The sequence below is a fragment of the Lutra lutra genome, chromosome 15 (assembly GCF_902655055.1).
Source record: "Lutra lutra chromosome 15, mLutLut1.2, whole genome shotgun sequence".
In the NCBI taxonomy this organism is placed as follows: Eukaryota; Metazoa; Chordata; class Mammalia; order Carnivora; family Mustelidae; genus Lutra; species Lutra lutra.
Genome location: NC_062292.1, coordinates 13,134,922 through 13,154,029, shown reverse-complemented (window position 1 = coordinate 13,154,029; position 19,108 = coordinate 13,134,922). Strand labels below are relative to the sequence as shown.

At 41.5% G+C, this 19,108-nt stretch overlaps 2 protein-coding genes across 5 annotated transcripts in view; one reads left to right on the top strand and one right to left on the bottom strand.

The window, feature by feature from the left end:
* Positions 1 to 5,502, top strand: part of PACC1 (proton activated chloride channel 1) — a 68,540-nt gene extending 63,038 nt beyond the window's left edge. For all 4 annotated transcript variants that reach the window (XM_047705125.1, XM_047705126.1, XM_047705127.1 and 1 more), the window contains 3 exons: positions 401 to 545; positions 2,811 to 2,918; positions 4,546 to 5,502. In XM_047705125.1, coding sequence (XP_047561081.1) covers positions 401 to 545; positions 2,811 to 2,918; positions 4,546 to 4,707 — 415 coding nt within the window. In that variant the 3' untranslated portion in view covers positions 4,708 to 5,502. The remainder of the gene's footprint in view (positions 1 to 400; positions 546 to 2,810; positions 2,919 to 4,545) is intronic.
* A 1,567-nt stretch (positions 5,503 to 7,069) lies between these two features.
* The window catches only part of PPP2R5A (protein phosphatase 2 regulatory subunit B'alpha), a 61,436-nt gene continuing 49,397 nt past the window's right edge, over positions 7,070 to 19,108 (bottom strand). The window contains exons 5-13 of the mRNA XM_047705123.1: positions 17,860 to 17,990; positions 16,763 to 16,822; positions 15,782 to 15,890; positions 15,204 to 15,257; positions 11,381 to 11,431; positions 10,755 to 10,874; positions 10,546 to 10,673; positions 9,777 to 9,878; positions 7,070 to 8,276 (exon numbers count right to left, since the gene is read on the bottom strand). Coding sequence (XP_047561079.1) covers positions 8,144 to 8,276; positions 9,777 to 9,878; positions 10,546 to 10,673; positions 10,755 to 10,874; positions 11,381 to 11,431; positions 15,204 to 15,257; positions 15,782 to 15,890; positions 16,763 to 16,822; positions 17,860 to 17,990 — 888 coding nt within the window. The 3' untranslated portion in view covers positions 7,070 to 8,143. The remainder of the gene's footprint in view (positions 8,277 to 9,776; positions 9,879 to 10,545; positions 10,674 to 10,754; positions 10,875 to 11,380; positions 11,432 to 15,203; positions 15,258 to 15,781; positions 15,891 to 16,762; positions 16,823 to 17,859; positions 17,991 to 19,108) is intronic.

The following is a 19,108-nucleotide window of genomic DNA, read 5'->3' as shown; positions in this document are numbered from 1 at the left end:
GCTCACACACCCCTGCTCCATCCTTCTGGAGCCTCTGCTGTGGCATCTTCACCCCGTCTGCTGCCGCTGTTCCCTCGGGTCTCCCTGCTGGAGCTGCTGCCGGGCAGATGCCATGGGGTCCTGTCTGGGGAGGGGAGGCCAGCGGGTGCCGCTGCAGACTTGGGGCCGGTGCTCTGGGAGCAGGTGGGAAGGAGGAGGGACCCCCCCCCACCATGAGAGGCCACCTCGAGCCGGATGACAGCTCTCCCTGCGTGTGCAAACCCAGACACAGAGCTTGGAAAGGAAGCAGGAATTGGGCAGCCCCCCGGTGGTGCCAGCCAAGGAGCCCGCGGGAAGCAGGGGCTGGAGTTCGAGTCTGGCTGTCGGGCCTAACTGGACCCTCTCTTCTGTGTCTTCCCAGCCCAGACAGGGTGGGCTTCATGCAGGCCTGTGAGAGCGCCTATTCCAGCTGGAAGTTTTCCGGGGGCTTCCGCACGTGGGTCAAGATGTCCCTGGTGAAGACGAAGGAAGAGGACGGGCGGGAGGCGGTGGAGTTCCGGCAGGAGGTAGGTGGCCCTGGCTTTGCTTTCCCCTGCCGGCCGCCGCCTCCCTCGATTCGGGGTTGCAGAGGAGCTTTGCAGAAGAGATGACCTCTGGGCAGTCTTCAGAGTAGAAGGGACCCCGTGCCAGGGAGGAGACGTGCTCCCCGGGCCCTTCCCTAGGCCACCGTCGGTCCCCGCCAAACATGTGGGCCAAGCACAGATGCCTGCGTTTCGCAGAGCCGGTGACTCGGCCCACACAGCCTGGGTTCTCGGCCCTCGGAGGCTGCTGGCCGCATGGGAGACGGGCGACTTGCAGGGAGGAGACGAGATGCGGAGGCCTCTGAAGGTTGTGCACATGATGATCCGTCGGGATGCATGGGGAGAAATCCTAGCTTTCTCCTTGTATTAATTTATCATCCTTTTTGCTATTTCTGAATATTTTGAAAGGCGTGTCACGTTAGAACAGCAATAGCAATGTTACATCACTTTGGAAGAGTCGTATATGTGGAAGGTATTTGCTCAGAACATGATCCTAGTGGGAAGTGTGACTGAAAGCTTTCCGCCCGCTGGCCTGGAGTCTGGAGGTGCCCCCGGAGTTTCTGGCCGCAGTCCCGGCGGTAGATGGGAGAAGACCCGGGGAAGAGGCCTGGCCGTAGGGATGGAGGGAGAGAGCATTTTGGTTGCCACAGCAGGGCTGTTTGTCAGTCACCATTGAGAGCAAGCCCGCACCCCTACCTTTGGGACCTCCGCCTTGGCTGTGGCTGCCCCCTGCCCACATCCACACCCAGAGCCCACCATCCTGTGTATCAGTGGCTGGGTGCTTGCAGAGGCAGCGAGGAGATGGGTCTGTTCTAGAAAACTCTCTTCCTCCTTGGAGATGTTCCACTGGGTTGGACTCCATGGGGCAGCATCGGGAAGGGCCTGGGTTGGACTAGAAGGACCGACTCCACCGACGCAGCTGTCAGAAGCCAACGCCCCTTCCCTGTCCGTGGGACCTCAGGCTGCTCCGGATGAGACCTTTGGGAAGGGCTTAAAGCCGATTTTCCTCAAGAGGACAGGTTTGGGGAGCCTGGGTGGCTCAGTGGGTTAAGCCTCTGCCTTCGGCTCAGGTTATGATCTCAGGGTGCTGGGATCGAGCCCCCGCATCAGGCTCTCTACTCAGCAGGGAGCCTGCTTCCCCCCGCCGCCCTCCGCCACATCCCCCGCTGCCTGCCTCTCTGCCTGCTTGTGATCTCTGTCTGTCAAATAAATAAAATCTTAAAAAAAAAAAAAAAAAGGACAGGCTTTTTTCCTGTCCCAGGATGTGGCAACTCGCCTGGCAATGGGTCCTTAAAGTATTCCTAGTTTTCAGCTAACCACCACATCCTAGATTTTTAGTGCACACTTTTCTCCAAGAGCCCCTAGGACCTTCCTCATCTGGCCCCACAGCGGCTGAGAAAAGGGTGTCCAGTACCTTCCCTTGCAGTGTGGTGCCGCCTGTCTGCCCAGCTCCCCCGCAGGAGGAGGAGCCCAAGGGGACCAAAGTCCCAGCGAACCTGTACATCTCAGAATGTCTGTGCTTTTCGTTATTGTCTAAACTGGAAGTCTTTTGGTGGGTGACCTGAACTCTGTTGAATCAGAGAAACAAAGTTTTTTTTATGAAGTGTTTTAAAGTTTAAAATACTTAACCTATGTATTGTCTCCTTTGGTCCCTCCCACACCTCGGTGATGTCAGCACTTTGCCCACAGTGGGGCGAGGGGCGAGGTCAGGGTGGACACAGCCCTACAACTGGACCTGGCGGCTTCCCCGGGACCTGTTTGCTCCCCGTGACAGCAGGCGGAGTGTTTAGTGATCATGCACCAGATCTTAGCCGCCCACTACGCACAGCCGCGTAGGTCTGGGAGGTTACACTCTGTCCCTAGAGACCTGAAGGGTCGAAATACTCCACTTTTAAGATCAAGTGTTTTGAAATTTGAGGCTCTGTGGCTTCTAATTATGCCTAACGTGGTCCTTCGAGTATGGTTTAGCTCTGAGTCCGATGCCCAGTGGCCGTTTGGTGATGACCCAGAACACCCACTATGCGTCCCAGATCCTGTTCATTTCCCCAGGGGGCTTCCGGAAGCCAGGGTGGTCTCGGCTCTGGTACCAGTCTCGGGATGTTGTTTATGAGATTTCTGGCTTTGTCCGTCCGGAAGGTGGTGTGAAGGGAGCCCCGGTCCAAGATCCCCTCACCGCCCTCTCCTTCCCTGCGACGCGGGCTAGGGAGGGGCGCGGAGGAGGTAATCCTGCTTTCTCTCCTCCGTGCCCAGACCAGCGTGGTCAACTACATTGACCAGAGGCCAGCCGCCGAAAGGAGCGCTCAGTTGTTTTTTGTGGTCTTTGAATGGAAAGATCCTTTCATCCAGAAAGTCCAAGACGTGAGTATTACTTCGGGTCGCAAAAGCGGGTTCCCTGCGCCAGGGTACTCTGACTCCTTGCAGGCTGTCCTCGTCTCCTTTCGTCGCACAAATTCGTTTATCATTTATGACATTCATGTTCTGTGTTGTGTTTCAGTGGCCGTCACTAGCCAGTTGACCCTGTGAGGGCGGGGCTTCTTCTTTCATTCATGGGCGCTGTTACCATCCGGTGGGGTGCTTAGTGCAGAGTCCTTGCTTGGTAGTAATGTTAAGTGAATGAACTGAGTAGAAAGCATGGATTGTGTTAAGATAATGTCTAGATTACAGCTTTTGGAATCCCTTCTTTTTTTCTTTTTTTTTTTTTTAATGGGTCTCTATTGGGTAATGATCCTTATTATTTGTTGTCAGAGGAGAAAGGTACAAAGAAAAATTAACAGTGTGTCAATTGATGCCAGATTCTCAGACTCCATCTTGGAGGGGAGGAATGATGGGACAGTTTTGCTAAAGGAACAGTCCAGGGAGACCCCATCACCAGAGCCAGTCCCCAGTCTAATGCTAGATAATTCCCCAAATGTCCTGATGTGGTCGTGGCTTCAGGGAAGTGCCTTCTGTGGCTGAGACCCGAGCGTGGAGGGTCTCTGTGACCATAGCTGCTCCTAGTGTCCCACCCTGCCGGGCATCGTGGGCTGCCAGAGCCACGTGTGCAGGGGCGCATGCAGCTCCGGGAATGCGGGTTCGGGGTGGAGGAGCGAACGCCTTCAGCTCTGCGCGTCAGTTGCGTGGTGAGCCGTTTTCCACTTAGGCCATTACTCAGTCGGAGGCGCCCATTGGAGGAGGAAAGGCCACACCTGAGAGGGGCCAGCCCTGAGCAGTGGCACTGGGGGAACTGTTTTGTACCCGGGAGCCCTGAGGCTCCCCTTGTCCAAGGTCACCCTGCTCAGCTGACCTGGGGTGGCTGTGGTTCCCGTGCTGGGGACTCAGAAGTGCAAGAGGAGACGTGAGCCTGGAAGGGTTTCGGCATTGAGTAGCTCTGGAGGGACTCGTCGCAGACAGGAAGTGGCCGCCAGGGTTTTTGTGGGATGAAGGTCTCGGTTTTGGCTTCGTGGTCAGAGCGCGGAGCTCCAGGGAGCTGGGAGCGGTCCGCACAGCTGGGGAGCAGGAAAGCCCCACAGGCCGGGGGCGTCAGAGGGCACAGCCTGGAGGTAGGAGTCCAGGACAGGGGACTGCGCCTGGACCAGACGGAGGGAAGCTGGCGTAACTGAGATGGGAAGAAAACAGGAGGAACTGACCTGACGGGAGGGGGTACAGTTCTGGGGGAAACTGGTCTCAGAGCAAGTTCACTTACTGTGGATGAGGCCAGAAATTTAAACCTCAGTACTGAGTATCTAATTTGTGCAGAGCTTTTTTAAGAAACATTTTTTTTTTTCAGGATCCATTTAGGGGAGGAAGGGATTAGTGTTTTTCTTCTCAAACTTGAGCTCTGCACGGTTTAGTCAGAAGGAAGTACAGCCACGGCAGCTTTGGGACGCAGGCGTTTTTCCTGCCCCTCCCGCCGTGTGGGGTGGGAGGCTCTGACGATGACGCTGGTATGACCTCGGAAGCAGAGGGGAAGCACGCCGGTAAGCTTGTGTGTGTCGCTCTTTTCCAGATAATCACCGCCAATCCTTGGAACACAATCGCCCTTCTCTGTGGGGCCTTCCTGGCGTTGTTTAAAGCAGCAGAGTTTGCCAAACTGAGTGTGAAGTGGATGATCAAAATTAGGAAGAGATACCTTAAAAAAAGAGGTCAGGCAGCAAACCACATAAGCTGAGGTGGCCTCGTGGTATTGGTAGAACTGCCCCCGGCGATGGAAGTTCTCGTCATTTCTGTTTTGGTAAACGGAGTGGCCAGCGGCCCTGTGCTCACCTGCCACGGCCTCGCTGGGAGGACCAGCCTGCCAGACTGCAGCTTCTAACCTGGCCCCGAAAGAGGATGTTTAGAGCCTAATGGAACAGATCCGGTGGATAACCTACAACCTATTTAAATACTTAAATTATTAATGAACATTTTTGGACATATGAATAGGGATTGTGGAAGTTGGAATTAGCTATGTCTCAGGTTTTCTGAAGGTTTGTGAAGCTGCCTTTCTTACTTGGTTTGGTGTATAGTTAAGCTCTAACGGGATAATCCAGGCTCTACATTTCACCTTAGTCCCCCCCACCCCCGAGGTTTTTATAAAGTGGACAGAAGAGTGATTTTTTTTCCCCCAAATCCTGAGGCTGCAGATGTGCAGGTTCTGCGTTGAGCCCTCTGCACCGCGTACCCAAGGGCAGAATCCATTGTCTCCGGCGTCACCCGCCAGTTCCATCATCCAGCCTCTGACATGCGCTCTCATTTGTTAAATTTTAAATGGGACTTTTGTAAAGCTTCTAGAAAGTAGTGCTAAGATATCTCGAGGATTGACTAGCCACCTACGTGTCTGGCTCCAGTATCTGTTGATGCGGGTATGAGCGCGCAGTGATTAACATGCAGAAGCCCTGGGACATGTGTACAGAGGAGGTGCCTACTCAGTGTATTTTGATGATTTTATTAACAGGTAAATAAAAGTTAGGTTAATGCAAAAGGAGTCAGTGTGCCAGTATGAGTCTGCTCGATCGGTAGGCACCAGTACGCTTTCATTCTGTGACCTCCAAGTGAGTGGCCTCGTGAGCTCGGACTCCCCAGATGGACGATCTGGACTCCCGAGTTACGTCATGACTGTGTCCAAGGAAAGGCAGGTGGCCCAGTGGGGAAGAGTGACAGATGTACTCCCGTGAATAAGCTGTGCTCTGTTCCTGCCCTACCAAAGCACCCATCTGAGAAAGGGGCACTCAGCGTGACCTTCAAAGCCTTCAGCCTAGCTTTTGACAGAGGTGAGTACTCCGTATTTTTCACACGGTAGCCATGGGGTGATTTAAGGTTATGGAAATTGCCTCCAGAGTTTCAAATTATTTCCATGCCCTTTGCTTCTAAAGAGGACTTGGTAACACTTCCTGTATTTTATAACCCGGCTTTAAGTAATTTAAAGAGGGAAAACTCAAATGTAGAAGTGGGGCACTCGTGTCTCACTCAGGAAGACACTGTTATTTGATTGAATTATTAAAGATAAACTTGTGCAAAGAAATATTCGCTAGTACTCTGTGCCACACAAGTGTGCACATTCAAACGTGAGCCTAGATCTTGTCTCTCCGTAAAGTCTTTCTTACAAGTGCAGAGGCAGGCGTAGCTTACATTAATACTGGAAAACGTGTGTGTGTGTGTTACAGTATCTCTAAAGATGACGCACCACTTTAGTATTTAATAAAATTTGCTCAAACGAACATACTAAAACTTGAAACTGCATTTCCTGTATTGTGGAAAGTTGAGAGACCGCTTACATGTGCTTTAGAATAAGCAGATAGTTAGGAAGTGAGCATTTTTAGCTCGTCAAAGAGAAAACCAGCCTGCCCGAACGCACTGTGGCTGCTCTCCAGTGAAAGAAATATAGAAACCTGCCGCTAACACTTAGACCTAACCTTCAGTTTCTGGAGAGGCAGGGGCTAGCCTTTCCGTCTGTGTTCTGTATGTGGGAGGCTCACCCCTGCCTTCCTGGGCTGCCCCCGGCGGCCAGCAGCACTGCTGGCTCGGGCTAGCGCGGCCGTTTCGGTGCGAGCGCGCTGCTCGGGCAGCCGGGAGAAGGCGGCTACGTGAGACGCTCGCACACAGCCATGTACCGAAAGGAAGAGTTTCTCTGGGCGCCTCAGCGAGTGAAAGGAGTTGCTTTCACAGTGACCTTGGAATTGTGTGCAGGACCCAGGCTAGAATTTTTCATGAATGCAAAAGAGTGGAAAGTTTACACTAATGTCTCATTTCCGACTCTGGCCACGATTTCTCTGAACCTCACCCAGGGAAGTGTTCATGATAAATTTTGAGATTTATCCTTGTGGTCTTGTTTTAATTGAAATGACATTTAAGGTAATTTGAACCTATTCTCTGAACACAGACATGAAAGATGAAAGGATGTCCTAAAACTTAGAATTTTATGCAGGTATTCTGGAAAACCGATGTAGTTTGGTGGGTTGCTGCCGCGGTCGTGTGTGTCGTATGACCGTAAGGGCAGCAGGCTGCTTCTGGATGCCTCAGCTCGGAGCTGGGAAAAGCAAAAACAACATAGGCAAAATACAAACATAGACTTTATTAAATGCTGCTCAATCCCCCAGTGAAGATCTTTCATTACAAAACAGTTCTCCACACAACTGCAAGTAGAGATTGGAATGGTACTCATAACAAAAGGTGTGAGAAATAGTTGACCAAGTGAAAACATACAAGACCTTTCTATAGTCAAGAACTCTACAGGGGAAGCCTACTGCATTTCCTTTAAATAAAGCCAGGCAGTGACAGTGAGCGCTCTGCGTCACCACATTGTGGGACTCAAAGCCTCCTTCCCGGGGGCAGGAGGGACTGGAGGAAGGGCAGGGTGTGAGGACTGGAAAGGTCCTGCCTTCAGCCTTTGGGAGGAAGAGGAGGAATGAACTGAGAGGCAGGCTCGGTGCTCCCCTGCGGCGCCTCCGTGAATCTGGGCTCATCACCCTGGGGAGTTGCAGATGAAGGGGGATATTCATGAGGAAGAACCTGAAGAATTTGGTTTACTTTCCCAGCTTTTATTTATATTTTGTGCTTTAAAAAGTCTGGAGATTTAAGTTTCTGCTCAAATTCCAGAGTGCAGTAATCGCTCTAATGAAGGAAGGCTTAGGGCAGGTAACTCCCCCCATCATATTTCTGGGAGCAACAAAGAGAAGGGTAAGGATTACACCTTAGTTTTGTTTTAGGAAATAGTCTTTTTCCCAGGACGTAACTAAGGTCTGCAGCAATGTGAAAAGCACATTATAAAAGGGAAAAATATATAGAGCAGACTACTATCTCTATGTGCAACACAATCAAAAAAAGAATTCAAGTCATAATTCTTACCACTCCCATAATTATCTCACTCATATCATAGATGATAAAGTTCATTCATTTCTGTGAAACTTGAGAAGTGACACAATAAATCCATGATTAGACAGAGGTTACAATATACTGCGGCCATGGTAACAGCACAGGGCTATGTTTAGTCCATATTTTTCATTTACAGTTGCCAGAAAAAAAGTTGGCCTTTTAATTATGTTATACTGAGAGGTTTGTTTCATAATTTTTACATATTTCAAAAAAGTGTAAAAAACTGCCTCTCCAACAGTGGTGGTGGGCTTTTTTTATTCGTCACTTGTATTGCTGAGAATACTGTGCATGTTGTAAGCACTGTTCTGCTTTTCCAGAGCTTTCTTTAGCTTTAGCTCCTCTAATTTCTTCCATAATTCTTCACGTTCCAATTCCTTCTTTTTCTCTCTGTAGATAAACCAAAATTTTTATAGTCAGAAGCCTTTAAGGAACTTGCTGTTTGGCAGTTTGCTGGGGAACATATTATTCACCCACATTTCACTTAAATCCCTTTACTGAAGCATTTGAGGCCAATTACCTGGAGCACCTAATTATTCTGTCACTGTCCTGTGTGACTAACACCTCTATGCAGCTCCCGTACCAGCTCAGAGTTACTCCTTGCTTTCCCTGCATGTTCTCACATCCACGACTGCTACTGTCATTTGTGCCTTATTACATTCACTTTCTCACCTAACCCTCTTACAACCTTTGGAGCCGCGATGGTCATCCTTTTCCGGAGACTGAAGGGTGGCTGTGAGGTCAGGCCGCAGCCACTTCTGGGTGGAATCCTCTCTCTAGCCACTAATCAGTCAAGAAAACAAAATTCAAAATATTTTTTGTTTCAACTGTTTAATTTCAAATCTAAGAAACACTTCTGAATAACTTGGGCCAAATTATTCTGAAGGACTATATGAACATCCTAAAGATGGTTTTGTAGATAGGATGATGATTCTTAGTTATGTGAAATATACAAGTTTCATGTGATTCTAATCATCTTTCTTTTTCCCCATTGCTTCCTGAAGTTGAAACTATATACCTAATTTCTTTTCCTGCCTGAAAGGTGTTTTTTTTTTTTTAAAAAGAGTTACTGAGGGACACTAGGATGGCCCTGAAGAAGAGCTATCCTTGTTCTACCCGCCACACAGGAAAACCCTGATTAGGAATTTATAGTCAAAAGAGATCAGCTTTTCCAAACAATAGGTAATAAACTTCTTAGAAGTAAACGGTAGCTATTATCCTCCAATGATGGGTGGGTGGAGGCAGAGTGGTTATTGCCTGCCTCATGTTTGAAACAATCACTTTCTTCTCATTTATTTCATATATGAGGTTCTCCAAAAGAGGTGATCACTTAGGCAGGTTTGTCAATGCTGCTATGTGTTACCATCTCTAAAATATTGACTGTTGCAAGGAACAAAATAGTCACAGTTGAGCCAGAAGCAGACTATGTGAGCTCCCTCTGACCAAAAAAGAAGTAATGCTGAACTTTTAAGATACCATTTTGTTAAAATGGGCAACTTAGCCCTATCAAACATTGTGCAAAGAGCCTCTGAAGAGTCAAGCTCACTGCGGAAGCCCATCTGGAGAAGCGATTTTCATAAATACTAGGTCAAATTGTTTAAATTTGGCATGAATTGTATTTCACAATGCAGGTGCTACCAGACTGATGAACTCTAAGGCTCGGAATGAGAAACAGGATTTATAATCCACATTAAAACTGTAATCCAACCAGCAGGGAAACTTCTTTATTTGGAAAGGACTTAAAAGAGTTTGAGCATTACAATTTGAAAGTCTAGATATAACTGACTCAAACACTATAATTTTAACTTGGGCAAGATACCTTATTGGATTGAATCACATTCAACTAATCTAAAATGTATAGATAACCTGGTAATTAAAAATACCAAATACCTTTGTCTTTCAGCTTTGTATGAACTAGTAAGGTCATCAAAAAGCTTGCCATTCATTTCCATTAGGGTTTTCAGCACATTGTATACCAGTGCTACGATGGTCCTAAAATGAAAATCAGCAGTGTTGGGTCACAGGAAATGTAACATTATTATCCCTAAATGGTGGCTGGTTCACTTAATCCATTTTAGAGATGATAAACTAAAGTGCAAGAGGTTTAATAATTTGCTCAAGGTCACACAGCCAGTGGTGACAGAGATGGTCTGATTTCAAAATTCATGTCTGCCTTATATATTACGCTTAAACTCTTAAAATGTCACTTTCATGTCTGCTCTCTAGTCTACTGTCTCAAGCTAACAGTATTAAAATATGAGAATATAACTTGTAAGAAAAAAAGGCTAACTTGTAAGAAAAATAGAAAGTAGGATAAGGGTTTTACAGAGGTTAGAATACATGCACAATCTGAACATTGCTGATGTGACCTTAAGCGCTCCAGCCTCTCCCTGGGAGTGCTAACCCCAGAGGTTTGTGCCGCCTCTGCAGAAGCTGGCTTGGTCTCCCCACCTGGGTTTGACCACACAGTAGTGCGAGATTAAATTGAAACCAAGAACTTAATAATTAACTGTATGTATATCAAGTACACAATAGAACAGCATTGTGATGTTAACCTTGGAATAAGTTCCAAGTCTGTATAGGTTTCATGTATGAGTTAGATCGAAAGAAAAAAAAGCATAAACACAAGAATAATACCATCAACACAAAAGACACTTACGGATTCCAGTGTTCTTTGGAAATTTTGTACAAACTGCCAAACATAATTGGCAGAATTTTATCAATGTTCTCCTCAATCAAACTAAGAATATATTCATTATTCCAGAAGTACAATGCCCTTTCTGCAACCTAAGAAGACATTTACAAATGTCAAAACTCAGAGAAAAAAGTAATAATAGTATAAAAATGGCTTCACTGAAAATATCATACCTGAAAATGAGAACTGGATACACACTTGGATATCTGCTTAAAAAGGGGTTCTTCAATTTTTTTGAACTGTGTGGGTTCAATGACATCTAAGATTTCTTCAATTTCTCCTAAAAACATCACCTAGGTTAAAAAAATTTTTCTTTTAAGAAACATAAATTACATGATGTTAACATAGAAAACTACAAATAAGAAGGTTAACCTACAAATTACGCAGTGGACAAAATTAAGGTCTTGATTATATATACAATTTACTATAATGTTCAGCTTTCCCACCAAGTCTAATACCCAAAAGACCACCACCTCTTGCTTGGTGGCATGACAATATAGCCAGCCCATAGAAGCATGTTTTTTGTTTGTTTTAAGGATTTTATGTATTTGACAGAGAGAAGCCAGTGTGGGGAGGAGGGAGAGGGAGGAGCAGCAGAGTGAGAGAGAAGCAGGCTCCCTGCTGAACAGGGAGCCTGATGTGGGCTCAATCCCGGAACCTGGGATCATGACCTAAACCCAAGACAGATGCTTAACCGACTGAGCCACCCAGGCACCCCAAGAAGCATGATTTATAATTTAGCCCTAAGATTAAAAATTTTAATAAAATTGTGCCTTTTTTTTTTTTTTGAACAACCTACCTCTTTCTGACTGCATGTTTTTGGCCAAAATTTCAGCAACCCTCTGATCACCTGCAAAAAGGGAAAAGTTCAGCACAAATTAAGCAGTGAAGTTGGTTAACCCCAGGGAATTTTTAGTAATTGTGATTATATCAATATTCAGTCTGAAGTAGATCAATATTATTTAATATCTAAGTGTATTTAATATTATACTTATTATATTTATATATAGTTATATATTTATATATAGTTATATATTTATATATATAAGTATATTTATAACTTATGTTATATATTAAATATTATTTAATATCTAATATCTAATATCCAGAATTCCTGCTCAGCTTTATACTTTTTAATAATCCAACATATTTATTAAATACCTTTGTACCAGATACTGTTCTAGATGCTAGAAATACAATGATGAACAAGACAGATGAGATCCCTGATTTTCCATTAAACTCAGATTATCCATTAAACATAGAAGTAATTTTAATAGTAAGTGCTACTTATATTAGTAAGAAAATAAAGAAAAACACGATAATGAGTGGGGGAGATAAGTTATTTTAGGGAGAAACTAAGGAACAAAGAATTCCTGTTACTTAAAACCATCTGAACCATCAGAGAGCTTCCCAATTTATTTCATAGCTAGTACCATCTTGATAACCAAAATACAAGGAAGGGATCATAAATTTAAGTGAACACAGTTGCAAAACTTTATATTAAACCAAGTGTTAAGTATATATTAACAGAACACTACTACTTGTCCCCTTATACCTTATTCCAGAAATTCCAGTTCAACTCATTACAGTTTTAAGTTAAAAGGGAAAATTTTAAAATCTTTAAAAATTTCACACCTACTTGACTAGCAAAAATGTTAAAGCTTAATATTGAGCATTGGCCTGGGTGAGGGAAAAGACATCTTCAGAATCTGGACTGGAATATTAGATTGTTCAAACTTTTTGGAAGACAGGTTGGAATATGTAAAAATTTCAATGTACTTTCGACCCAGCAACATGGTTTTAATTTTAATGATTTTTAAACATTTATATACATGGGACACCTGGCTGGCTCAGTTGGTACAGCATCCAACTCTTAACCTTGGGGTCATGAGTTTCAGATCACCTAAAAGTTTTTAAAAATTAAATACTTAAAAAAATCCATATACAGTAATTTTTTTTTTTTTTTTTTTTTTTTGGTGTGTTATCCTGAGGGCTTTTATACACACATAGATTTTTTTTTTTTTGGTTACCAGCACCACAGATAGGACACAGAAAAATTCCAACATCCTAAACATCCCCTCACCCAGCAATATGTTTTAACTACTCATGTGTTCATTAATAAAGGGGTTTTTAAAATTTTATTTATTTAAGATTTTATTTATTTATTTGACAGAGAGAGATCACAAGTAGGCAGAGAGGCAGGCAGAGAGAGTGGGGGGAAGCAGGCTCCCTGCTGAGCAGAGAGCCCGACGTGGGACCCGATCCCAGGACCCCGAGATCATGACCTGAGCCAAAGGCAGAGGCTTAACCCACTGAGCCACCCAGGCGCCCTCATGTGTTCATTAATAAATATTCAGTGTTATGGTAATCCATATAATGGAATTTGATGTTACCAGTGAAAACAATGAAACAGATTAATATGGAAAGGTAGCCACATTGTGGAAAAACCTCATTAGCACTGTCCCACTGTTTAACCTACACATACATATACATGCATACAAAAAATTTCTAGGAATATATTCACCAAAGATGGTTATCTTTTAGGGGACAAGATTTTAAGGAATTTCCTCCAACTTGCACTTTATGATTTTATATTGTGTGAACCAAATTAACACAAATTATTTTCATAAACAGAAGTAATAATAGTCTTTTCCATTTTAGAAAATAATTTCAATTGAAGATATAGGTACACAAGATATAGGTAACTATATCTTATTTATAATTTGTAAGACTCTTTGATATGAATACCAGGTTTCTAGAGAATGAGTATGAAGGCTGAAACAAATATGGCCATAATTTGGGTGCTGAATGGTCTATGGTAGAAACTGCAGAGATCTGTATATCTACAGGTTTTATGAATTGAAAACTTTTCCTTTGTCAACTTGGACATTTACCTTCCTACCTTCTCATCCTGTTTCTGTTTCTGTTGTTAACACAGCTCACCTAAGAGAGACCATTATCTAGCCATTATCCCTTCTCCCCAATCTACTCTTTAAAAAGAAATCACCTATTTTCTCCCCTATCCACCCCATATTAATTTATATTTAAATTACATCTATCTACAATTCAGTTTTGAACCATGACTTATTATGTTATGGGTTTTGTCTTAATTCTAAGGAGAGGCACCATGGACTTAATTCACTTTAGTGAATTCAAGTTTTAATTCAGCTGAATTAATTTAGTGAATTCAAGTTTTAATTCACTTTAGAGGTTTATGTGGTTTCATGTAAGTACTAGGCTTCTAATTCTCCTGATTTGTCTTTAGAAACCGGTTTTTTTTTAGCTGTTTCCAGAAAGATCTGCAAGTCTAAAAGTTCAAAAACTCTAAGTATTAGGGAGTGAAGAAATATGTTCCTTTACATGGAGTTCAAGTCAGAGGAAGAATACTAAGTTCATAATCTTTTCAAGCATGCCTAGGGATAGCCTAAGTAACTTTATAATAAAGAAAACCTTATTTAAATCCTTCAAATCCTTTGCTATTCTTCAAGAACTCTTAGTTTAAATATTTAGATTTAGGATGCCTTGAAAATATTCACTCAAAATACTTCATCAATGTTAAAAGATTGTTTTGTCTGCTTCATACTTTTCTATTTTCTCCCTACCTTTTTTTTTCTTGGATCTTCAGTGTTCATAATAACATTTTTATTCTCTCCTGAATCTTCTCATTGCAGGCAAATAGCAGAATTCAAAGACTGAATTGCTATGTTGATTCATAAACAACCTTTATCCCAAGATTACATCTTGATCGCCAAAGGCAAGGAAATGTTTTCAACCCCTATCATATGGTTTATCATTGTTAAGAGGGAAAATCCTATTTCTAAAAACAAAACAAAACTCCAAGGACCCTCACAGTATGTTTTAATTTTAAAAGGTGAATGAAGGGGTGCCTGGGTGGCTCAGTTGGTTGGGCATCCAACTCTTGCACGGGACTGAGCCCCACTTAGGGCTCTGTGCTCAGTGGGGAATCTGCTTGGGATTCTCTCCCTCTCTCTCTGCCCCTCCCCCAGCTCATATGTGTACTCTTCTCTCTAAAAATAAATCTTAAAAAAGTGAATGAAGAATAAAAAGATTATCAGTGAAGATAATATACATATAAAATTTCACTGTAGTCATTGGATCATGTCATCACACATTTCAACTATGACATTTTAATATTAATCTATATTTAAGTTATTCAACACACCACTTCTAACTCGTGAAATTCCCCCTCCCAACACTGTTCTTTGAATGCAGATTAACTTAACATTCCTTCTAAATGACTCTAAAGTTAGTACTACTACTGTTTGACAACTTTACAAGGGCATAAAGAAAGCTGTAACAAAATACTACAATGTAGATTAGAGATATAAAAAGAAATAGACCAGGGGCGCCTGGGTGGCTCAGTGGGTTAAAGCCTCTGCCTTCGGCTAGGGTCATGGTCCTAGGGTCCTGGGACCCTAGGGGGTCCTAGGCCCCCCGCCCCCATCGCATCAGGCTCTCTGCTCAGCAGGGAACCTGCTTCCTCCTCTCTCTCTGCCTGATTCTCTGCATACTTGTGATCTCTGTCAAATAAATAAATAAAATCTTCAAAAAAAAAAAAAAAGAAAGAAAGAAAGAAAGAAAGAAAGAAATAGACCACTTACTGGTTCTGTTAGTGTAGTATCTTTCTCCAGGAACTGTACAACACAGTAGGCTAGCTAAAATGTAAGGGACAGTTAATAAATACTACTGAATGAAACAACAGTGATACAGGATTTTTATATTTAGTTAACAAAAATGACTACCTCATTTTAATAAAGTTCACTCTGTATCTCAATACATAAACATGTATATGCTCACAACTGTGTGATGTTTAACCTTGAAAGAAACTTTTAGGTAAAAAAAAAAGATGTTCTTTTTTCAGTAGTTACCTTCTGAATGTAAAGTTAAGTGAAACATAGGACTAAAGCTAACATTTTAGTCTCAAAGTCAGGGCCCAGACCAGAAAAGAGGAAAACTTGGTATTATCTCTCCTATATTTATACTTAAAGTGTACTGAGCTTATTTAATAAAGCTAAATATCATAATACTTTTAAGTTATAATGAAAATTTGCCCTGAGCAATTTATAAAGCAAATTGCTTAATTATACCTGCAATTCCTTCCTCAATATTTCTCCATTTCTCTGCCTTTATATCAGCGTCTGAAACAATATTCATTTGATTTGAAATGTCTGAAACTTACCTGAGCATGAAACAAAGCTAATCCTTTTGCAGTATGCATAGGAATAAGAACCTTCATTAGAAATTGTTTATGTTCTGCTTTCAGGGGCAATGCAAAGCCATTGATAATACTGGAGGGAAAAAAAGGCAGGGGGAAGGGTTAAGTAGTTACTACTTTATTTCCAAAAATTATATCCATGAGTATATAAGGAACAATGTTCTGCTTCAATCCTGGTATTGAATGACTTACCCATCTTCAAACTAGTCTGGCTCCTCTAAGTCATTCAATGATCCCAGAAGAGAACTGGGACTGCCAATTAAAGTCCCACTAAATAATTTGTCTTTATTTCCTATAAAGCCCATCACTTCATACATTATTGCCTTTATTCTCCTACATAAAGCCCCAGGGAGATCAGTATCACAATGCTGGTAAAACTTCCAATATTTTCTGAAGCAAAAAATACTTTCTGAACTCTGAAGTTTCCCTACTTTGCTGAAAAATCTGAAATTAAGTATTTTCTTCATAATCATTCTCTAACTATTAATAGAGAGGGCCTCATCTTCTCAAGTTAATACTGCTGTGTGATGAATAAGGAAGGCAAAATGTTCACGTAAACTAAAAGGCTCTGAAAAGAACAGATAGATTAGGAATGGCTTATTAATGTCTCAACAAGAATTCTTATAAGTTTATCAAAGATTCATTATAGTTTACTTCATTTCTTCCCAATCAGATCCTATAAATTTCTGAGGCAGTCTGGTAAGATCAGGCATAAAACATGCCACAGCTTCAAAAGCAGGCAGCCTATTCTAAAACAGATGTCTTGCATGGCAAGTACTTTAATATGCTGACCGCTTAAAAGCTATAAAAAGAATTCAGTTGAGAAACTGTCTTGTGCTCTATATTTAAACTCTAAAATACGAAATAATTTCTCCAACCCCAGCTAGGATTCTAATACATAAAACATTCAAAGTTATCTCTTTAAAAACAAAAAACCTGACTTACCTTCCTAATATTTCAAGGAGTTCAGCAACACCATTGAAATGTTCTGTTTCATATATAAACCTGAATTTAAAATATAGATAGATATAATAAAAACTCAAGTATTAGTAAACTAAACTAAGAGAAGAGGCAGGAAGGTCAAGAAATCAGTCGTAAGGGCAACTATAAGAAACATACAAGCATTCTTTGTAAAACTATTTTGTCCCAAATTAGTAACTTCTTTTGCTAAAACTAGCCATAATGATAATGGAATATTAGTTCACCTGGAATATTTTATTTTGCTTAAAAATTTAAAAGAAAGATGGGTTTTCTCAAGGAAATACTTTTCAAAATAGAAAACTTCCACCCATAGGAAAATCCAAAAGAAAAGGACCCATGTATCATAAAAACATTTTTATTCATAGCTTTGCAAAACCTAAACTATGCAGGCTTCCCGGCTTTCCAAGAGTAGGCTTGCTGTTAAAGCAGGAAGTAAAAGACTCAAATGACTACAGGACAGGGGAGGTGTTAAGTGAGTCAGGTAGACTAGGAGAGGAGGACAGAGACCTGCAGAAAGATGCTCTCTCCAGAGGAGACAGCTGTTACTGGTTTCTAATTGTTACAACACGGGAATGCCAGCCTAATTCTGCCAGATTTCCAATTAACACAAACAAACCAAACCTGAAATGTGGATATATTAAAGCTAAATCTCATCGGAAGCAACTACTTAACACAGTATCATTTATAAAGGAGTCAAAATACAGGCTCCATATAAATTTAGCTTTGTCAGAAAAACAAATCAAAGTACTTTCAAGATCAAATGATTTTAACAGTATTTATACTTATTTTTTAAACAAAAAGCTCAAAAAGCTCAAACAGGTAACTAGACAAATTCAATAAATTTTAAATATGAACATTGGTATTAGGTATTAAAAACAGTCTTCATTACATGAGAAGTAGATTGCAAGTTTGTTACATGCAATCAAATGATACCCACAAAATGACTCAAATACTAATAAGGTTAAGAGAGTTCAGATACTAAAAGTTAATCTAAAGGAATTGGAATAAAAACACATGGAGGGGGGAAAAAAGTGCTATATATGAATATAGGACCAGTTTACCTGAGGAAAATGTTGTTAATTTGTTTTCTGATGAATGCTCTTAATCCAAGAAATTTCCCATAAATTCGGTGCAGAACAGTCTTCAGGAAGTCACGTTCTCTGGGATCTTCACTATCAAAAAGCTCCAGGAGCTTTAAAAAAAATCTGAGAAATTACTTTTTAAAAATAATTGAGCTAAAACTTCACTTTATTCTAATTTGATTTAGAGATAACCCATGAAATCTTAAAAAAATTTTTTAAAGATTCTTAAAGATTCTGCCTTAGGTTGATTTTATTCTTGATAAATATTGAGGCCAAAGAAATCTAAGGAGTATTTCTTTTCACTTCATTTCAAAAAACAACATAATATTAAACTCTTCAAGAAAGTGGGATTTTTTTTTTTGCCTTGCCACTCATCTTAAAATTCTTAATTTTAAATAAAATTCTTAAAATTTATCCTATTCTTGACGACTAACGGCTCATAATTTTAGAGTGTTGAAATTTGAGATTTTTCATGCTAATAATTTAAAACTACATACAAAGATCTTAAGCTTGCAAACTACAAGTCATTATAAATAAATGAAGTTTAAAAAAATACATATGTGCACATGAGTATTTATGGTTTACCAGAAAGAACAAACCAAAGCTCTTTTTGAACAAACCAAAGCTTTTACACTAAAAATCAAGCCTGCAGATCAAAAAGTGGTATCACTATATTTTAAATAAAACACTGGATTTTCTTAGGAAAAATTTTAAAATACTCCCTAACTATAGAATGTAATTTCATATATGAAGTCATCAAGAAATTCTGTGTTCTGTACTCTGATACTGATAATTATAGTCAAGATGGCAAGCTCTGAACCTCATCAAAGTTTTTTTCCCATTCTGTCTTGAATTATATGTAATTGTTTACATATGCATCTCTTCTACTAGAGTGAGTATTTTTTGAGGGTGGTGATAACTTTAGTCGTATTTATATACCCCTAAACAAATGTCTGGTTTATAGTTTGTATTCTTTGTTCACTAGGTTATTAAAATCCTGAATGAGGCTCCAGCCAAAACTATCCAGAGTGTAAGAATTTATGTTTATATACCTAATAATTTCAGTTCAAATTATTCTAATTAAAAATGGCTAACCTACTCACTTGAGACACTCAGATCCAAGTTTCTGATATTGGGTTTACTTAGAAGATAATCTTTCAAATTAATAAAAGGGGCCCTTCATTGTCAAGGCTGACATGTTTAATTCAAGAACAAATCTAATCTAGTA